Source organism: Octodon degus, unplaced genomic scaffold (genome assembly GCF_000260255.1).
Source record: "Octodon degus isolate 3935 unplaced genomic scaffold, OctDeg1.0 scaffold00194, whole genome shotgun sequence".
Taxonomy (NCBI): domain Eukaryota; kingdom Metazoa; phylum Chordata; class Mammalia; order Rodentia; family Octodontidae; genus Octodon; species Octodon degus.
In genome coordinates, this window is record NW_004524770.1 from 1,782,810 (window position 1) to 1,802,724 (window position 19,915).

The 19,915-nt window shown below is 58.4% G+C and overlaps 2 protein-coding genes across 3 annotated transcripts; one reads left to right on the forward strand and one right to left on the reverse strand.

Annotated features, from left to right (window-relative positions):
* Positions 1-14,570, forward strand: Cables2 (Cdk5 and Abl enzyme substrate 2; the record flags this gene model as incomplete). The annotated part of the gene is made up of 10 exons (XM_004644198.2): positions 1-110; positions 9,008-9,079; positions 9,163-9,255; positions 10,208-10,285; positions 10,951-11,059; positions 11,501-11,666; positions 12,015-12,118; positions 12,482-12,588; positions 12,761-12,965; positions 13,157-14,570. Coding segments are annotated over 10 exons (1,185 nt in total), but the record flags the coding sequence as incomplete, so codon positions are not given.
* Positions 14,571-14,692: 122 nt separating this feature from the next.
* On the reverse strand, positions 14,693-16,078 carry Rps21 (ribosomal protein S21). 2 transcript variants are annotated; one of them, XM_004644166.2, is made up of 6 exons: positions 15,969-16,078; positions 15,738-15,800; positions 15,536-15,599; positions 15,348-15,419; positions 14,845-14,900; positions 14,693-14,756 (listed from the first exon to the last, which is right to left on the reverse strand). In XM_004644166.2, the coding sequence occupies exons 2-6, from the start codon at positions 15,785-15,787 to the stop codon at positions 14,747-14,749; spliced, it is 252 nt and encodes an 83-aa protein (XP_004644223.2). In that variant the 5' UTR covers positions 15,788-15,800; positions 15,969-16,078; the 3' UTR covers positions 14,693-14,746. The 2 variants fall into 2 exon arrangements, with proteins under 2 accessions (XP_004644223.2, XP_023560064.1); XM_023704296.1 differs by having other exon boundaries at positions 14,845-14,966.
* Positions 16,079-19,915: the final 3,837 nt, after the last annotated feature.

A 19,915-nucleotide genomic window follows, 5' to 3' on the forward strand; every position in this document is an offset into this window, starting at 1 on the left:
CCGGTGCCCCCCGCCGGCCTCCCCGGGCTGTGCTCCCGGCCCGCGCCCCAGGGCCTGCTGAGCCCCGCGGCGGCGCCCGCTGGCCCCGGCTTGGACAGCCAGCGCCAGAGGTGAGTGGGGCAGGGGCCGGATCCAGGCGGGGTGCAGGCGCTGGGTGACCCGGGCCCCAGCAGCCCAGAACGCAGGTGTGGGGTGACAGGGGTGCACTCGCCCAGGACGCAGGAGTTGGTGACCTGGGGCGTGCCAGCCCCCATGACTCGGGTCAGGATGGTCGGGGACTGTCGGTCGGAACGCAAGGATCAAAGCTGGGGTGTTCCGAGGCCACCAGTCTAAACCCCAGGGACTGAGGTGTCTGGGGCCGTTGTCCAAAAACGGGACAGAATTAGGATGGGGTGACTGGGACCCTTGTCAGCCTCTAGGTGTGGTGGTCATTGTCCTCCCAGTGCGGTCAGCTCCTGCACATGGGTTCCAGCGGCTTCTTCACCTGGGAAGTCTCCCGAGGCTGGGTTTCAGGGCACCCTCAGCCCTCAGTCTCCACTCGCGTCCTAGGTCCTGTTGGCTCTGGATGCAGCCCTCCCCAGCCCACCCTGTTGGTGCCCTCCAAGGACTCCGACATCCTTCTGTGCCCCCGCACTCCGTCTTCTCGTGACTCAGCCTGCGGCCCGGGGTCCCCCTCACACTGCCCACCCAGAGCTTCTGCACCCAGCCAGACCCCTCTGCTGCTGGGCCACCTGAGGCCCTTGGGCCTCCCTGACTGGGGTCTGTGGTACTCCTCTGCCCTGATTTTATTTCTCTGAGCCCTCAGCCCATCTCAGGGCTGCCACTCTAGGCTGTCCTCCTGCCACTTACCCTGGGTTCTTGCAGAGAGCACTGTTCCTCAAGTGACCCTGCCCCTAGGTCACCTCCTGTCCCCTACTGCGTTCTGCCTGAGGAGTGACTGTGGGACCCCATGCCCAGGCTGCCCTTGGATCTGTGCCGCATGCAGGGGTGCCCGGAAGGGACTGGTGTGACGGGCTTTTTGTACCTGGAAGTCCCACAGTCAACCTTCTGGGTGCTCCTGGTGAAAGAGTTCCTCTAGTCTGGCTGGGGACCCTTCCAGCGTGTTTCTCAGTGTCTGAGGGTATCGCCATCCCAGCTGAGGCCAGCTGAGAGGGGGCCTGTCTACCTGAGCCCTTCTCCAAGAGGTTCACCCGCAAACTAGCCAGGCCGCTGCTGCAGGACAGTCAGAGGGGCCACCTGGGGCCTAGGAATCACTTTCCCCTGAACATAGCCCCAGGGCACCAAGCACTTGGCATGTCCAGCCCCTTCTTTGAAGAGCAGGGTCCAGGACTCCAGAAGGAGGCCTGGGGACCCAAGGCGCACCCCAGCCAGGCTCAGGCTTCCTTGTGCCGTCACACATGTGAGTGCTCTCCCCCACCCCCATGTGTACCGGACCTATGAGAACAGACCTGCAGCCTGCCCTGCAGCCCTCTGGGGTGGGAAGAATTGAGGGAGTGGACACCAGCCCCGTCTTGCTGTGCTTCCCTAGCAGGCAGCTGGTCACTCTGTGTGAGTGCTGTCTTCTGTGTAGTGGTTCACCACCCTAGCTGTTCTGGAAAGAGCGTGTGCCCCTGCTGGCTTCCCTGGGTGGGCTGTGGGTGCCCTTCATCCTCTTGCTGCAGCTGCTCCTGTCCCCTTGTCCTCCAGCCTTGGCCTTGGTCTTCAGGGAACTGTCACTAACCCACTCCTCCTTGGCCTGCCTTCAAGTTCCCATTCAGATGTCCTTCCTACTGTCCTCATGGCTGTACCTTCTGGAAGTCATCCCTCCTGGGACTGTGCCGCCAAGTTCAGGGTACTACTCTGATTTCCCAGAGTCATTGTCCCTGCTGCGATGGGCAAGCAGGCTCCACCAGCCTGAGTTGCAGGGCTCAGAGTGTCTGGGGCCCAATAGTGTGTGTGTGTGTCTCTCTCTCTCTCTCTCTCTCTCTCTCTCTCTCTCTCTCTCTCCCCCCCCCCCCCCCCCCCCATCACTAAGCAAGGGAGAGGATTCCTCTGGCAAAAGGAGCTTCTGACTACTAACTTTAGAATTCCAGGATCTGCTGACTAGGGATGAGCACCTCAATTCCTGGAGGTGGCTCCTGAAGCATATGGCATGGGGGTCCAGCCCAGCCCAGAGAGCCCAGCCCTGAACCTTGGTTCAGGTCACAGCTCTGGGACCTTGAGCAGCCCACAGGCTTCTCCCAGTCACAGTCTCCCCCCCTGGGATGGGCTCACAGGAAGTGCTGCCATCTTGAGGTCAAATAATGCCAAGGGCTCAGCAGGGTGCAGGACAGCATCAGAGACATGCAAGCAGGGCCACCAGGGAACGGTCACGTCACAGTCCAAAGCGGAGTTTGCATTGACACGTAGGGCTTTCCGCATTTCTGCAAAGCTAGTGAGAGAATCACTGGAGTCCTTGTTTTCTTCATAGAACCGATTATTTTCACTTAACGTTGTGATTTATTTATTTATTTATTTATTTATTTATTTTTTTTTTTTTTTCCGGAACCAGGGATTGAACTCAGGCCCTTGTGCTTGCCAGGGAAGCGCTTATTCCACTGAGCCATCTCCCCGGCCCCTAACGTTGTGATTAATGCCCACAAACAAGCTGCAGCTTGGGCTCCTCGAGCTGGGTTTGGAGCAGGTGTTCTGAAACCAAGCCTGCTTCTTGTTGTGCTTCGGGCCATTGTCTCCTGCGAGGTAGGCCTGCTGGAGTCTCCTGGGACCACCATGACAAAGGCCCACAAACCAGGCAGTGTACGGCAGCAACTTGCTCTCTCCAGTTCTGGTGGACAAAAGCCCAGTGTCGGGTGCAGGGAGAGCCATCGTCCAGGGTAGGGTAGGGACCCTTCCTGTCTCTCCAGATCTCGGGAGCACAGGCATCCCTTGGCTTGTGGCTGTGCTGCTTTGGGGCCTGCCTGTCTCCACCTGCTGCCCCGACCCCGGGTCTGTCTCACGGCCTTCTCTTCTTAGAAAGACCCAGTGGTTATCCACCCCTAGGCCTGCGAATAGAGCCTTCATTGGAAATAGGGTCCCAGCCAATGTGATCAATCAAGATGAAGATAACCACTGGGTGTGAGGCAAGGGCGTTGCTGTGCTGGTGGGGGCCCAACGCCCACCCACCTCTGCCCTGAGAGCTCCCCCAGACTGCAACTGCAGGGACAGACTGCTGTCTCAGCAAGGTCCTGCTTAGTATTCAGAGACTGCCAGGTTAAACCGATTTCAGTCCAGCATCTGCCAGTTTGTTTACAGCCCTGATTGGGAGTGTCTTTTCTCTCCAGCTGGGAAACAGCTGGGAATGGTTAGCTGACGCTTGCCCCCAGAGACACTGTCCCTGTGGCAACCCAAGGACCTGGCTGGGACCTGGACCTGGCAGCCAGGCCCCTTCCTGCCCCAGGACCCCCTGGGGTCCTCACACTGTGAATCCTCCCTCCTGGGGAGTGAGGCTAGGAGTGAGGGAACCGGGTGCCCTGGCTTTGCCCAGGACTTAGGGGAGACAAGTGACCAAGATGAGGGGCTCTGGTCTTCAGGCACAAGGCTCAGACTAGGAGGTGGAACAGTGGCCGGCCAGACAAGAGCACTGCCCATGCCCCTGGCAGGGGAAGCACGCATGCGCACTTGACGGTGCTGAACGTGCTAGCCATGCACCCTGCAAGTGTGGTCCCATGTGGAGGGGCCGCCCGCTGCCGCCAGTGTCTCAGTGCCTTCCCGTAGCTGGCCACTCCTGAGCCCAACCCACGCTTGCTTGGCCCCTTCTCTGTCCGGGTTCCTCATGGTGATGTGGTCATCAGCCTCAGAGAGGAGCCTGCCTCAGCCTGCCCATTGTCTGCAGCTAGATGGTGAAGAGCCTGGAAAGTTAGCAAGCTAGATGGCTGTGGAAGGCACCGTGGCTCTGCCCTCCTCCCTGCCCCAGCCTCTGACTTCCATCCCAAAACTCAGACACCAGCAGCCCAGCGCCTGCCCCTGCCACACAGGGCGTTCAGGCCGACACCACATGTGTCCTAGTGGTGTCACGCCAACAGGCGTCCTGAACTCAGCAGAATTTGGCTTTACCAGACTCCCAGTGGAAAATGAGCCAAACTTCGCCTTTGGGTCTGTTTGCTTTTAGTGCCTTTCAGTTGAGGTGGCAGGTGCCCACATCAAGCTGAGTGTGAAGAGTGAGCGTGCAGCCTCAGCTTTTCCCCAGGCCACGCCATACCAGCCACCCCCTCAGAGAACACCCCGAAGGCGCCTCGTGCCCTCCACGGCCCCCACAGGACACCCGCCAATTTTTGTGCTGCCTTGTGTCTAGGAGGCCCTGACCCCATATGCTACCTCCTGCTGAGCAGCACAGCCGCTTCTCCCACGAGGGCCAGCGCAGGTCACACGAGGGGACCCCAGCCCATCCTCAGCGCAGCCAAGCCACAGAAAGCGGCCCACTGCTAGCAGCTGCGCAGTCGCCGGCGTGTTACTGAACATCTTTGTGCCCCTGCCCTGGCCTGCAAACGGGTGCGGGTGCTGCGCGCCTGCTGGAGCTATGCAGAGCGATCTTACAAATGAAATGTGTGTGAGGAGAGAGAGTCAGGAGGGAAAAGATCTGTGAGCCAGCTGGGAACAGACTCAAAGCTGCCGAGAAGATAAGTTGTCTCTGGAGTACCCAGAAAATGCAGAAGAACGCCAGACAACGGAGGTCAGCGCCGCGGCAGCCCCTCCTCGGCAGCCCGGGCCCGGCTTCCGCTGCCACCCCTGCGGGCCCACAGATGCGGTCCCAGGTGTGCTGGCCCTGCCTGAGCTGCAGAGTGCTGCCCTAAGGGAATGAGCCCAAGAGGGCCCCTGGGGCAGAGCCAGGCAGCCTTGGGGATGCAGACTCCACCCTGGGGGCAGCTGCTTTGTTCCCTGCCTCACCCTGTCCTGCCGCATGGTGGTGGCCTGGTGGGGCCAGGCCACGCTCTGACCCAGCATCCCACCAGGGGGCTGCAAGGAAGCTGGCCTGGCAGCACCCAGAGCCCCAGCAAGGAGCTGTGGTGTCCTGCCCAGGGCACAGGACCTGGAACTCAGCTCAGGCTTGGTGGCAGGGCTCCTGCTGACAGAGTGGGCTGGGCTTGGGTCACTCAGCTCAGAAGCTGCAGAGCCATGGTGACCCCTGCCCTCTGGTGCAGTGCATCAGCCGTGTTGGGCAGCTGTCAGTGGGCGTGTCTTCCAGACCAAGTGCTCTGTGCATGTCCACTTTTTCTCCTCCTTGCTCCTTTTCTTTAAATATGAGGGACTGAGCCCCACCACGGCCTTAGCACTGAGCTATGTGCACAGCTTTTTTAATTTTTGAAACAAGGTCTTGCTAAGTTACCAGGCTGAATTTGAACTCACCACCCTCCTGCCTCGGCTTCCCAGAGTGCTAGAGTTGTTAACACCCTGGGCCATGTGGCTCAGTAGGTGCTCAGAGCCATTCTGAAACCTGAGAGAGAACAGATTGACATACCTGGGTCACGTCACTGACTGGACAGCCTGACTTCCTGTGTGGCGCTCCGCGCCTGGCATTCGCCTGCCTGGGCCACCCTAACACGGTGGGTGTGACCGGGCTTAGATGGCAGACATTTATTTCTCACACTGCTTGAGCTTGAAAGCCCAAGCGCAGGGTGTGGGCTGGCCTGTTCTTGAGGACCCTCTCCTTGGGTGTGGCGCATGTCCCCAGTGCGTCCCGTAGCATCATCTCTGCGTGTCTGTGTCCTCATCTCCTCTCATTCAGACACCAGCCAGATTGGAACGCGGCCTGCACTAGTGACCTTTTTACCTTAATTATCCCTGTGGACGCATGCGGTGGCACACGTCTCTGATCCCAGCACTCAGAAGGCTGGGGCAGGAGGATCAAAGTTCAAGGCCATGCTGTGCTAGAAAATGAGACCTTCTAAAATGAATAAAAAGACCATATTGAGCCGGCTCAGTAGAATAAGCATTTGCCTGGCAAGCGCAAGGGCCTGAGTTCAATCCCCAGTTCAGCAAAAAAAAAAAAAAAAAAAAAAGACCATATTTTCTAAGACAATCACATTTCTCAAGTTGGGGGATGAGACACCATTCAGCCTGTGGTACCTGTTGTGGATTGCCAACTGGTGGTCAACTTGTTACACCCAGCTGAATTGAACCAGCGTGGTGCTGGGTGTGGTGGGCCACCTCAGGGTTGTTGCCCGCAGCATAAGAGGCAGACCTGAAGAAGCTGTTGCGAGGCTGTTAGGGATGCTGTTTGGAGAAGCTGCTGGAGGACCTTGTCCTGCTGGCTTTCCTGTAGAACATGGCTGCTCTTATAAGAGGAGCTCAGGACCTCATGGTCACTGCGAAGAGCTGCAGCTCACTCTGGGGAGCCCTGGCCCTCACTTGAGCCATGCTGGCTCTGGAGGAGAAGATGGTGCAAAGCTCTGTCTCCTAGAGAAGCGGGTCGCATTGGCTGTCCTGATGGGAACTCGGCTGTCCTCATCCTCAGAGGATCTCGGGACCTCACTGTCGCAGAGGACGGCTGTGGCACCTCTCGGGGAAGCTCTGGTTCTTACCTTGGGCACCCCGTCCTGGCTCCTGCGCAGATCCCTCAGCCTGCTGGCACAGGTCCTCCATCCCGCGGGCACAGACTTTGCAGCTTCCACCACTGACCCGGGGCCTTCCCAGCGTAGATCCGTGAAGTGGGCCTGCGTGCGACATTGTGGTGGGCTCTGGGCCTCCAGCTGGACTCACGCAGGAGATTGCCATGGATTCCAGGTGCTCAGCTGAAGTCTTTGGTCTTTAGTGTGTGGACGGATCTTCTGCACTTAGTATGTGATTCTTTGGGTGATTCATCATAATCTTATAAAGTATGTGTCCTATTTTGTGCTGCTCCCCTTGCAAAGCCCCCAACCATGACAGTGCCCCAGCATGAGTAGGCAGCAGGGACCTGTTTTCTCTTGGGAACTGTCACGTGCTGTTGCAAGGGCCTGGAGGCTCAGCCCACGGGGTGGAAGCAGTCTGTCCAGTGTGGCTGTGCCTTTCCCCAGCTCAGGGTCTTGCCATTGCAAATGTCCCTTTGTGCCTGGAGGGTTTGTATTTTGTCCACTAGACGACTCCAGGAAACTGCACTTGCTGCACAGGGGTTTGTTTGTGCCCTGCAGCTACTCAGGGTGTGAGTGAGCCCAGTCAGTCACCAGTTGGGCGGCTCAGGGCGTAGCATGCTGTGGAGGCGGAAACATGAAGGCTTGGGGCTTGGGGGAGCTTCTAGAAGGATGGACGAGGACAGCTACTCGCAGGACAGTGCAGGACAGGTGTCATGGGCACAGCAGGCGCAGCACGGCCTGTGCTCAGCACCAGGCTGAATCTCGCCCTTTTCCTGAATCCCTCCTCAGCCAGGTTGCCACAAGCCTTGGAGAACGGTGGCTTCTGGAGGCCGTGTGTGGAGTTCCACGTTGGCCTTCCCTCCTGGGACTCGCTGGGCCGCTGAATCAGCAGGCCTTTCCTTTCCGAGTCCCCAGGACGCTCTAGGCTCCCAGACCCTCTCCACCTCTCATGCTGAGGCACTGGCTGGTGTCCCAGCCCCACACAGCCCCTTGGTGCTGAGTAAGGCATGGGCATACCAAGTGTTGTGTCCCGCCCTGAGCAGGTGCTTAGTGAAATCGAGTCGCCTCAGCCACCACCACCACCTGCGGACCCTCCATCTCTGTTATGCTGACGGGCGCTTTTCCTGTTACTGCAGTATTGCACATGTTGGTCTTTGACCTTACGAACTACATTGTTGGAATCCGTTGGGGCCCTCAGCATGAGCATCCGTGGCCTCTGCTACAAGACAGAGCAAGAGTTGCCTGCACAGCTCTGTTGACTGTTCTGAGTCAGGGCTCCCCGCAGGCAGCCGAGCCGTGCCCAGTGGAAGTTACTCCTGCACACACCCATCCACTCAGCAGATGTACCCACGGGAGGTTCCTGAGGGCAGTGGCTTGTATCGTAGCATTCTTTGGGGGAGGTCTTAGCCCCCTCTCCTGAGCTGGGCCTAGTTCTCCTGGGGTTTGAGGTGCCCTTGGCCCACAGTGCCACCCCAGGCGTCTCCCCACAGAGCCATCAGCAAGCGTGCAGGTGAACAGGGGTGTTTGTCCCACCTCCCCCAGGGCCAGGATGTGATTGACACAAAGAGATGTGGGTACTGGGGAAAATGGCTGGCCCCGGTCTGGGCGTGCCTGTGATTTATGCCAGCAAGGTAGCAGTGCTGGTCTCCATGAAGAGATTATGGGTGATGAGTCAGATGAGTGCTTCCTTCTCTAGTTGTCTAGCTTTGCACTGCTCGTCTAATAATAGGAGAATAAACTTAAAACCAAAGCTCCCGAGAGGCTGGGTGCAGCCCAAGTGCCCACGACATGGCAGGCACCTTGGAGTCCTTGTGCCCAGCATGGTACAGCCTGGCTCAGGCTCCTCACGTCTCTGTTCCTCCAGTGCGGCCTGGCTCGGACTCCCCGGGGCGGTAGGTGTGGGGTGAGTTGTTTGCTGCAGAGCTAGCGCCCCTGTGCCTTCCCATCGGTGGCCTTGGCCTTGATGCCTCGGCCTCCAGGGGCTGCCTTTATAGCTTGCAGTTGGCATGACTTGCCAGGGAGATATGTGTACTCTGTGAAGACCAAGAGGTCAGTAAACAGTAAACGGGCGCAGTGGTGACCCTGGGACCAATAACCCAAGTTTGTCACCCTGATGCAGAGGTATAGCTGTGTGAGGCTCTAATTCCTCAGCCTTGAGAAGCCTGCCCAACTCTGCCCCCACTTCCTGGCCTCCTGGTACTGAGGACCCAGCCCTGAGTGCACAGCAGCCCCGTCCTGCAGGGGCCAAAGCCACAGGGAAGGCAGACAGGAAGGACACCTCCTTCCACTTCCAACAAGGGCTGCGGGGGCGGCAGCCTCTGGGCCCCGGGCTGACAGCTAGGCGACCGCAGCCCGGCCTGCACTGGAGGGCACTGCTTTTGCTCAGGGAGCAAGCTGTGAGGCACCGACACTGTCCTGAAGCCTCTGTGTTTTCCTTACAGGAGGCGAGTCGCGTCGCAGCGCTGCCCTCTGGAGTTCCTGGAAGACACGGCAGGCTGTGCCCCAGTACAGAGGTAGGCATCGTGCCCCACCCTGCCTGGGGCAGCACTAGCCCAAGAGGCCCACAGAACGCGACCGGCCCTTTTTTACCTCGCAGAGCCAAGCATGTGTCTGGGTCACCTCGACACAAAGGCCTGAAGAAGACGCACTTCATCAAGAACATGAGGCAGTATGACACAAGGAACAGCAGGTAACCGGGCCCGGGCCCTGCTGCCGGTCCTCCCAGACCTGAGGTGCCGCGGCTGTGTCCAGAGCCTACTGTGCGGAGTCTGGGGTACTGAGAGGTAGACATGCACCTCCCTGTACTGCTGAACCCTAGCAGGCCCCTGACATGCCCTGCAAGCACATGGCTGCACAGTCCCCAGGAAGGCTACCAGGTGGACACAAGAAAGGAAAACTGGAAACAGAAATGGGCTTACCCTGAGAAGTGTCCAGGAAGGAGGCTTGGTCATACTTGGGAGAACAAGCAGGCTAAGCTAACAGCTAGTGTGTAGCTGCCCAGAACTGCTGGGTCAGGCCCTGCCCCTTGCCTCTGTACTGCCAGTTGCTGTGATACGGGACACCGAGTGTTCCTCTCTCCCTGGAGCCCACTCTACTGGGCTGTCCTCAGGAACCCAAGGGGACCTTGCAGCAGGGACCTGAGGCAGCGTAGCACTGGGACTGTGGGCCTGGCCAGGTGGAGCTGCAACCAGTGGGGGCAGGAGCCGTGTTGTGGCCACGGGTGCTGCTTGCTCCTGCATCCCAGGCACTGCCCAAGCAGCACGTAAGGAGTCCCCTGCCTTTCGTGCTTCCTGACCACACTGTGCCCTGCGCTTCTGAGAACTACTGAGGCCCACCTCTAAGCAGGCCACAGCCCCTCAGCCCCAGGCCCTCCACTTTTATAAGCAAGGCATAGCCTTTCATGGGTGGGCTTGTCCCAAAGTAAGCCTTCTGGCCGCTGTGCCCAGGGACAAGAGGGGCAGGGAGGACCCTGCCTACGTGATACATGTGCTCATGCCCAGTGCAGCCCAAGGCTGTCACCACCAGGCCTGCCCCGTGCAGCCTCTCTGGGCTTCCTGGGCCTGAGAGTCTCCTCGTAGTGATTGGGAAACCCCCAGCACTTTGGAAACAGCACTGCCCATCCCCCTCTGCCCTCCTCGCAGGATCGTGCTCATCTGTGCCAAGCGGTCCTTGTGTGCGGCCTTCTCGGTCCTGCCCTATGGAGAAGGCCTGCGGATCAGGTGAGTGTTCCTGTCACAGCTGTCCCAGGCCCTGGCCCTGCTGAGCCAGCAGGAGAGGTGCCACCCACCCACGTTAGCTGCCACCAGAGTGTGGGACTCCAGCGCTTTCCTGTCTTTGTTCTCTGGAGAGCTGTGGTTTGTGTCCAACCTGTCTATATATAGGTTCCCTGGGATGTTCCTGTCCCTGCTACAGGCACAGTCGAGTATCCTGCATAATTTAGGAAAGAAGGAAATGGCTGTGGGGGGGGGGCAGCATTGTGTGTGACCCTGGCATACATAAAAATAGTGACAGTCCTCCTGCCTGGGGAAGCAACCAGTTCTCAGGCTCCGAGCTGAGCTGCTGCGGGTGTGACTGCAGGTAAGGGGTTTTACGAACCCAGCAACCAAGCTCAGGCAAGTGACGGTAAGTGCCAGGTGGCATCACGGTGCTGCCGCCCCCAGGTTTGGACAGGTCACATCTCCAATGGGCAGGAGTGAGGCGGTGTCCTCACGGCGAGGTGCTCCCTGACGCACACCTCCGAGTTCTGCGTCATGAAGAGCTGTGCAGGCCGGGGCAAGCGCTTTGGTGCAGATGGTCGGGGGCTGAGCTGCCAGCTCAGCGTGGACCCTGTTTCCACTGCAGCAGTGGGCAGAAGGCCACAGCCCCTTCCTCCTGTGCATTGCAGTGACCTAAGGGTGGACAGCCAGAAGCAGAGGCATCCATCAGGTGGCGTGTCTGTTTCTTCCGAGATGGTCTTTGAATTGGAAGGCGTTGAATTGGGAGCAGATGGAAAGGCAAGGAGCCCACGGGCATTAGGCGGCCAGCATGCTCAGGGCCAGATGGACAGGGACATGGGAAGGCACCTTCCACATTAATCTGAAACAAAAGGCAGGGCTTGCTGCCAGCCCTGAGAAAGCACCCGAGTGTGAACCACATGCAGCACCACCCAGGCTGCAGCGTGGGCTCCCACACTGTGTGGCCCAGCTCCTAGCTGGTAGGCTGAGGCCAGGGGTCTTCATGGGCAGCGAAAGCGTCCTGGTGCATAGGCCCAGACAGAGGGTGGGAAGCTGGTGCTGCAGGATGCTGTGATGCGTGAAGCCCAGCCCACGGGAGCGAGTGGCACGGTGCTCACGGCTCCTCCTGGCGCTCTGGGCTGTGTGGCACCCTCGGAAGCCTGGCCTTCCTGCGGCACGGAAGAGAAGCAGGACTGAGCCCTGACACAGCTGCTTCCACAGGTTGTCTCCTATGCAAAGTTCCTGTACCCTACCAACGCTCTGGTTGCACACAAGGGCGACAGCCACAGCCTACTGCCCCAGCCTCGGCCCAGTATCCCCCGGGCTCTGCCAGGAGCAAGACACAAACCTGCCACCGCCAAGGCAACACCAGCTGGCACAGAACTAGGTAGGCACCCGCCTCCCCATTTACCCAGGTGGCCTACAGGCCTTCACCACGCCAGAGGAGAGATAGCAGCACTGGCCAGGCCAGGGCCAGCCACGTGGCAGCCAGCCCCAGGAAGCCACATTCACTCCTGAAGCCCTGTTGCAAAGCCTAGCCAGGCAGAGGCCATGGCCTCTCTATAGAAACAGCTCTGGTTTGCACACAACCCTGGGCACTTCCAGAGTCAGGCAGTGGAGAGGAACCTCCCTGTTGGGCCCTTGGGTGGGAGGCCATGGCCACCCCCTCTCCGTCAGACTACAGCAGTTTCACTGAGGGAAGTTCTCGTGGGTCAGGAGTTGCCTGTCCTTACAGGGAGCGATGGGGGAGACACCCTGGAGTACAACCCCAACCTTCTGGATGACCCACAGTGGCCCTGTGGGAAACACAAGCGCGTCCTCATCTTTGCCTCCTATATGGTAAGGGCCGGCCTGCCACCACAGCATGAGGCTGAATGCCTCACCGAGTGCCAGCTCCAGCAGCGCGGGCAGTGGGCAAGCTGCCTGGGCACGCAAAGCCCAGGATGGCCAGCCCAGAAGATACCTTGCCCCACTTTAGAACATCAGGGACAGGAGGGTGGGGGCTGGCCCACACACGCTGGCAACATGTGGACCAGCCAGAAGCCACACGCCCCTGCCGCCACCCTGGGCGCCTGGCATCAGGCACCTGTGGCCAAGGACTACAGCTCGTAGGCTCCTCACCCTCAGACACGCAAGCTCTCATGTACAGACCCAGGTCAGACTCGCCCTTGAGCTGCCCCCAACCTGCTGCTTGTGTCACAGACCACAGTGATAGAGTATGTGAAGCCCTCGGACCTCAAGAAGGACATGAATGAGACCTTCAGAGAAAAGTTCCCACACATCAAACTGACGCTGAGCAAAATCAGGAGGTAAGGATGGGCCAGGCGGGTGCCGGCTGTGGCCTTGTCCCAGGCTGTCCCGTGAAGGCTGTGGCACCTTCTCCGACACCCCAAAGCCATGGGTCAAGCCACTATGGGTGGGTGACCACTAACCGTGGCCACGGCCTCTGCCCACGGCCCTGGCATCCACCCAACCCATCAGTTTGAAGCGGGAAATGCGGAACCTGTCTGAGGAGTGCAGCCTGGAGCCCGTGACTGTGTCCATGGCCTACGTTTACTTCGAGAAGCTCGTGCTACAGGGCAAGCTCAACAAACAGAACCGCAAGCTGTGCGCTGGCGCCTGCGTGCTGCTCGCTGCCAAGATCAGCAGTGACCTCCGCAAGAACGATGTAAAGCAACTTATCGATGTAAGTGTGGGGTCCCCACAGCAAAGCCCGGCAGGCCAGGTCCCCTCTGTGCCTGCACCCAAGGAGCAAGGCCAGGCTTACAGGGAGGGCTGCCCTGACTGGCGGGGAGGCATTCCACACCAACACCAATGCCTTAGGTGGGGAACCCAGACCAGGCTGATCCTGTCCAACCTCTCTCCCCTCCCATGCAGAAGCTGGAAGAAAGATTCCGATTCAACAGGCGCGACCTCATTGGATTTGAGTTCACAGTCCTCGTGGCTCTGGAGCTAGCCTTGTATCTTCCCGAGAACCAAGTGTTACCTCACTATAGACGCCTCACCCAGCAGTTCTAGCCCGGCCACAGGCCCAGAGGGTCAGTCAACAGGAAGCGGGCCGGGCCCAGGCCACTGCACCTGTGTGTCCACCCACCTTGCCCACCGCCCTTTTCTGCGCAACTTTTGCAGCCTGGGCACTTTGTTTCCTTGGAGAGGGATGCTGCTTTTGTTCTGAAGTGCACCACACAAGGATATCTCTGAGAATTTTCCTGAGTTTTACTGAAGTGTGGAGTTTCATTTTCATGTGCCTGACAGTGGCCTGGCACCAGGACTTAGGTTTTCATCATGCGGTGGTGAACCGAGTTCTCGCCATCTCCCTCCCTTCGCCTTACTTTCGCCAACCTTCAGGTGCAGCACTGGCAGCACGGAGAGCTGGGTGGCCAGCCCTTGTAAGCCTGAGATGCCTGGTGTAGCTTACCCACGGATGCACCTGGGTGTCTCCTTCTCTGGATGTGGCAGCGTGGCCCTAAGCCCAGCAGTGTCTCCCAGCATCAGCACTTGCTCCCCCCAAGCAAAGCTCCCTCGGCACTTCCACATCAGCACTGCTTCTGGTGTCGGCGTAAGCCAAGAGCAGGCCCCAGGTCTGTTCTCATCTAATTCAGCATCGTGTCACTGTGAAAGCTGGTAATGCTGTATCGCACACATATACATTCTGGCCAGTTTCCCTTGCACTGCACCACAACTCCTGAGCACACCCAGGAGTACACCACACAGTATTGGATCTTAACGCAGGCCATGCTCCCTTGGCTGTCCTGCAAAACTGGTGTCTCCTGGGCGCTTGTCAGCAACACTGTACGGGACCCATCTCCAAGCTGCTCTGGTTTACAGCCTACTCTGGGGCCACCTCCCCTAGGACTCCCTAAACGCTAGTTACCATCAAGAAAATGGCTGATAAACACAAATGGTAACTTCAGTTTGTTATTTATGTAGGAAAACTTAGTCATTTACGATACTGGTCTGTTTGAAGTCCTTATGTATCTAAGTCCTTTCCAGTAAAGCCAAGAGCTGCCACTGTGTGGTATCTGACAGCTGCTGCCACAAGGCCAACACTTAATAAACGACAGCCTGACGCTGGCATCCTCTAGACTGAGTCCAGAAGTCCTGGGCTGTGTCGGAGCTGTCCAGCTGGGCCACCACCACGTGAAGCCAGACCTGGTGCTACTTCCCAGCACCCTGCGTCGTGAACGTACATGTGCAAAATGACTGACCTCAGAAGGTTCAAGCCAACTTGTCGGACTGTTTCCAAGTAGATTCCTATTTGTTTGTTGAAGTAAACCTGTTTTGCACTATACTACCTGGTTTCTTTCAGCTTAGCAGAGACACCACCACCCTAGTCCCCCAGGCAGTGGAGGACTAGCCCTGTCCCCAAGACCCAAGGGGCATGCCCACAGGGACAAAATGAACCCACACAAGTACATTCTGACCATTTATTTGCAGCACACGTTCCGCATCCACAACTCTCTCCACTCAAAAGTTCCTACGACAAGGAATGAAAGGCAAAATTACAATCAAGGCTCTGGGGGTGACCACAGACCACCCTGCCCAGGTGTGTCAACTCTGCTTACTTGGAGACGATGCCATCCGCCTTGGCCAATCTTAGGATGGAGTCATCTGATTCACCCTGAAAAACAAGCCCTCTAAGAACATTTCCAGGGCCGGGGAGATGGCTCAGTGAATAAACGCTTCCCTGGCAAGCGCAAGGGCCTGAGTTCAATCCCCGGTTCCGCAAAAAAAAAAATCAAAACATATTTCCACTACGGCTACTGGAGCCAGAAGGAGGTCCTACATGGACCACCACTGCTGTTTCTACCCAAGAGAAAGTGGATACAAACAGGAAACTGGGACACTAGCGAACTCCTAGTTACCGGCAGGGCCTATTTTCTGGGCCCTTGATCATCCCTTTTCTACCCTGGAAAAAAGCAAGCGGCCACTAAACCTACTCCTGCGAACAACGTATCCTGGCCTAAAAACCAGGAACCACCACTACATGCTCAAATGCCCAGGTCCGAGCCCACAGCGGCCCCGGGTGGGAGGGAGTCCGCATGGTAAAGCACAGCGAAACGCTCACCATCCTTCGAATAGCCCCGCAGATAGCGTAGGTCTTAAACTGGCCATTGAACCTGCCTGTGACCTTGTCGACCTAAGAAAAGAAGAGCGGGTGGGCCTCGCACCTACAACCGCGAGCTTGGGGAGCCCACCTGGAGCGCGGCCCGAGGCCCCCGCGGGGCCGGCTTCCCCCGCCCGCCCCCGGCTCACCTCGGCCACGTTCATCTGGATGGATGCGTGGTCCTTGGCGCCAATGATGCGGTTGCTGGCGGAGCTGCGGGTGCAGAGCGCGCGGTGAGCGGGAGGGCTGCGGCCTGCCGGGCGGGGCAAGGGGCGCGCACCGGAGAAGGGGCACGCGTGCGGGGCGAGGGCGGGGCAGGGGTGGGCACGAGTGCGGGGCGAGGGCACTCACCACTTCCGCGGCACGTACAAGTCCACGAACTCGCCGGCGTCGTTCTGCATGGTGCGGCCCCGCCTAGAGAGCAGACGCGCGGCACCGAGCTCAGGCCTGCCCCGCGCGCGGCGCAGCCCGATCCCGCCGGGCGCCCCCGCACGTTCCGAGCCGCGAGCCCCACCGGGCCGAGTCCAGCCTCCAGAAATCGCCCCGGCAGCTCCCGCCTGAAGCCCAACCCGCGCAGCCTACCTGTTATCTCCACGCGACGAGCGCGAGCAGAGAAAGGAAGTGGCAAGTCCCCAGAACGCGAGATCGCGGGTGGAGGCGGGGCCTCAGCGAGCACTTCCGGGTCACGCGGCGGGTCTGCCCTGCGCATGCGTGCGAGCCGTGGCCCGGACACGCGCCGCTTCCGCTTCCGGGGCAGAGGGGCTGCGCCCCGCCCAGTCCGGCCGCACTTGCGGGGTGGGGGTGGGGCGCTCGCCGGTCTCTGCCTCGAGACCGCGAGGTGTCCGAGTTCATGCGCTGCTCACGGGGAGCGGCGCTACGGGGCGGCCCTTCTCGTGCGCGTGGGCCTGTTGGGGACAGCCTCTGACCCCGCAGCTCGCCGCTGGGAGCCCCTCCAGAGACCCGTGGAGCCACGTGGTGCGAGGAACTTCCTGCCGGCGAGAACGGGGCGAAGCGGCCTGGGTCGCGGCCTCGCCCGTTAGCAGCGCTGGCCGGCGAGGGCGCAGGGGCCCTCTCCCGGGTCCGCGCCTGGCGGGGCGGCTGGCCCGAGGTCGGCTGCAGGAGCCAGCCCCTGGGGAGGCCGGGGCCTGAACGCGGACGGAGCCTGGCCCGCCCGGGCGGCGCGCCCGCGGCCTTGCGCTGACGCCCCGCGCCACCCCAGCAGCGCCGAGACGGGCTTCGCGGGGCTCCCAGGCTGGAAGGAGCATCCCGGGTCACGCCCACCCGGAGCCTGGCGGCGTCCGGCAGTCCCCGCGAGGCCGCAGGGCACGCCGAGGCCCTGGGCACGCTGGCACCTGCTCTGCCATCTGGTTCCAGGTCCCTTTTCTGCCCCAGGCCTGCCCCAGGTTGTACTGCCGAGAGCCCTCCCAGAACCAGTTTCCCTGCCCTGCCAATCTGCTTGTCGATGAACACGCACAGGAACCGAGTGCGCGGACTCAGCCCGCGCTCCGCTCGGCAGAACCGCAGGCGGCCCGGGGAGAGCCTGCGGGAGCCGCGGCTGCACCGAGCGCTCCGTGGGCAGTGCCTGCTGCGCGTTCAGTGGACGGACTCCTGGGAGCATCAGAGCCGAAGTCGTTGAGGCCACTGCCCTTTGGGAGGGTCACGGGTACGTTCTTCCAGAACCTGTGCCGAGAGGACGTCTGCAGCCGGCCTTGCAGAACCTTGGAGGCCCAGCGGAGAGCGGGTCAGGAGATCCTGGGGCTGCAGCGCTGCTGCGGCCTTCCCTGAAGCTCCGGGCCTGGCGCTGCGCTTCCCCCAGGCTGGAAGGGACCCTCCCGAGAGCTCCGGGACAGGATGCGGTGCTCGCGCTGGCGGGGAGGGACCCATTCCCATCGACCAGGTCGGCCAAGACCCGTTGGCGAGGCGTTGGGTAAAGTGCTCGGACCTTGCCTTGTGATGGGGAGTGAAACGTCTACCCCGAATGCTGCCCTGGGCCGGTTAAACCTTAGAAGTAATCCCTGAAAGGATCAAGTTCGTTGTGCGGAGCTTGACTGTGTCCCAGGAAAGAAAAGCTTAAGAGGTTTGTTTTAGGAAAATGGTTGCCACTGAGGCTCCACGACGTCAAGTTCACATAGTCTGGCGTCATGTAAAATACTACCAGGCATACAGAGAAGCAGGAAAGTACAGCTGTCCTGAGAGGAAAAAGCGATCCCTGGAAGTGGATCCAGAAGCAGCACAGATGTTGGCACAGGACTCTGGGAGGCTTTTGTTTTTTCTTTTCTTTTCTTTTTTTTTTTTTTTTTGGTGGAACCGGGGACTGAACTCTGGCCCTTGTGCTTGCCAGGGAAGCACTTATTCCACTGAACCATCTCCCTGGCCCAGGAGGCTTTTTATATAACATGACCCATCTGTTCACAAAGTTTAAAGAGGTGGAAGATACACCAGAAATGTCCTAATTGTACTAACAGATAGTAAGTTACCTTAGCTGCCACTGAGGTGACCATTCTCAAGGCTGGGTCAGATGTGGTGGCGCCCTGCTGTGATCCCAGGACATGGGAGACTGAAGCAGGAGGATCTCAAATTTAAGGCCAGTCTGGGCTATGTAATGAGTTCAAGGCCAACCAGGAGTACATAGTGAGACCCTGTCTCAAAAAAAAAAAAAAGCTGGGGATATAGCTCAGAAGGCATAAGCACCTGCCAGGCAAACAAGGTCCTGAGTTCAATTTCCAGTACCACTAAAAAAAGGAGGGGGATAGGGATATAGCTCGGTTTAATCACCTGCACTTGCACATCATTTTTTTTTTCTTTTGTGGTACTGGGGATAGAACTTAGGACTTTGTGTTTGCCAGGCAGGTGCTTATGCTGCTGAGCTATCTCCCTGGCCTTTGTCTTTTTGAGACCCCGTCTCACTTCATAGTTTAGTAGGGACTCAAGGTTGCTGTGACCCTCCTGCCTTAGCCTACTAAGTGCTGGGATTACAGGTGTGCATCACCATGCCCTGTCCAAGAAGTATGTTTTTATGGAGGTGACTCAGTTTACCCTGGTTTTTTTTCCTTCTGTGTTTAGGGCAGGGTCTACAGGGTGTTCAGGATCTCACTACATAGATCAGATTCATAGTGATTCTCCTGTTTACAGCCTCCCAGGTGCTGGAATTCCAGGCACACGCCATCATGCCCAGTCTCACTGTTTCAGCGCCCCCAAGGTCAGTGCCATCCCCACATGCTGAGGACTGAACCCTGGCCACTGCCTCTGCCTAAGCAGGCGCTTTAGTCTGCTGAGCTATCAGGCCAGCCCTTCTCTTATTTAAACATTACACAGTGTATATGTGTATCAAAATATCCTGAGGCATCCTATACACGTACAATCCATGTATCAGTTTAAGAAAAACCCATACATCCAAGAAGCTCAGCAAACTCCAAGACAAAAACTATGAAATGTACATAATACAATTACTCAAAACGATAAGGAGAAGCCAGTGGGGCATGGTGGTGCACCACTATAATCCCAGTACCCTGGAAGCCTGAGGCAGGAAGACGTTTGCGAGGTAGAGGCCAACCTGAACTGCTTAGTGAGACCCTGCTTCAAAGAGACAGTAACAACAAACAATAAGGGGAAAGTTACAGGCCATGATAAATGAGTACCAAAAGGAACAGATAAGGGCTGGGGAGATGGTGATTTAAGCCCTTGCCTGGAAAGTGCAAGGTCCTGAGTTCAATCCCCAGTTCCAAAAAAAAAGGATCCTGGGGAAAATACACATGTTACATTCAGAGGGACAGCTACAGAGGTGCCTGGCACGGTGGCGCACACCCACAGTCCCGGCGCCGAGGATGCTGCAACAGGAGGACTACAAATTCAAGCCTGGTTAAAAGAACATGACCTTGACTCAGAAACCTTAGAAGTGACTGGAGATGCATCTCGGTGTGGAGTCATTGCTGGTACTGCTTGCTTTTTTATTTTTTTGTATTTTTGGGAAGGGTCTGCAGGGTGTTCAGGGTCTCACTACTAGATCAGACTCGTAGTGATCCACCTGTTTACAGCCTCCCAAGAGCTGGGATTACAGCCGTGTGCCACCACACCCATTCTTGCTGTCTCGGTGTGCCACAGGCCCAGGGATTGAACCTCCAGCCCCTGCACCTGCTTGCAGGTGCTTTAATTCACTGAGCTATTTGGCCATCCTGACACTGCTTTCTTGCTGGAAACAAATCAAATGCACCAGGAAATGGCTCAGTGTTGTGGTGAATGCCAGTCTGGCAAGTGCAAGGTCCTGATGCCCAGCACCACAAAAAAAAGAAGCAAAAACTGATGAAGCATCCCAAGAGCGCTTAAAGAGAAGAATCTGTCACCCTATAATTCTAAACCCAGCCTAAGTATCTTTCAGAAATGATAGAGGTTTGTGTCGTTTCTTTTTCTCTCCCCCCCCGCCCCCCGAACCGGGGATTGAACTCAGACCCTTGCGCTTGCCAGGGAGGCGCTTATTCTACTGAGCTGTCTCCCCGGCCCCATGTGTCATTTATAATGTGTTGTTTTTTGTT

What these genes read in the sequence shown, in the direction of transcription:
- Rps21 (XM_023704296.1), bottom strand. Translation starts at nt 15,787, where the DNA reads ATGCAGAACGACGCCGGCGAGTTCGTGGACTTGTACGTGCCGCGGAAG. An exon ending in TTGTACGTGCCGCGGAAGTG is followed by an intron (nt 15,600 to 15,737) that starts GTGAGTGCCCTC and finishes CTGCACCCGCAG; the next exon opens with CTCCGCCAGCAACCGCATCA. An exon ending in GCGGGGCTATTCGAAGGATG is followed by an intron (nt 14,967 to 15,347) that starts GTGAGCGTTTCG and finishes TGCGCTTGCCAG; the next exon opens with GGAAGCGTTTATTCACTGAG.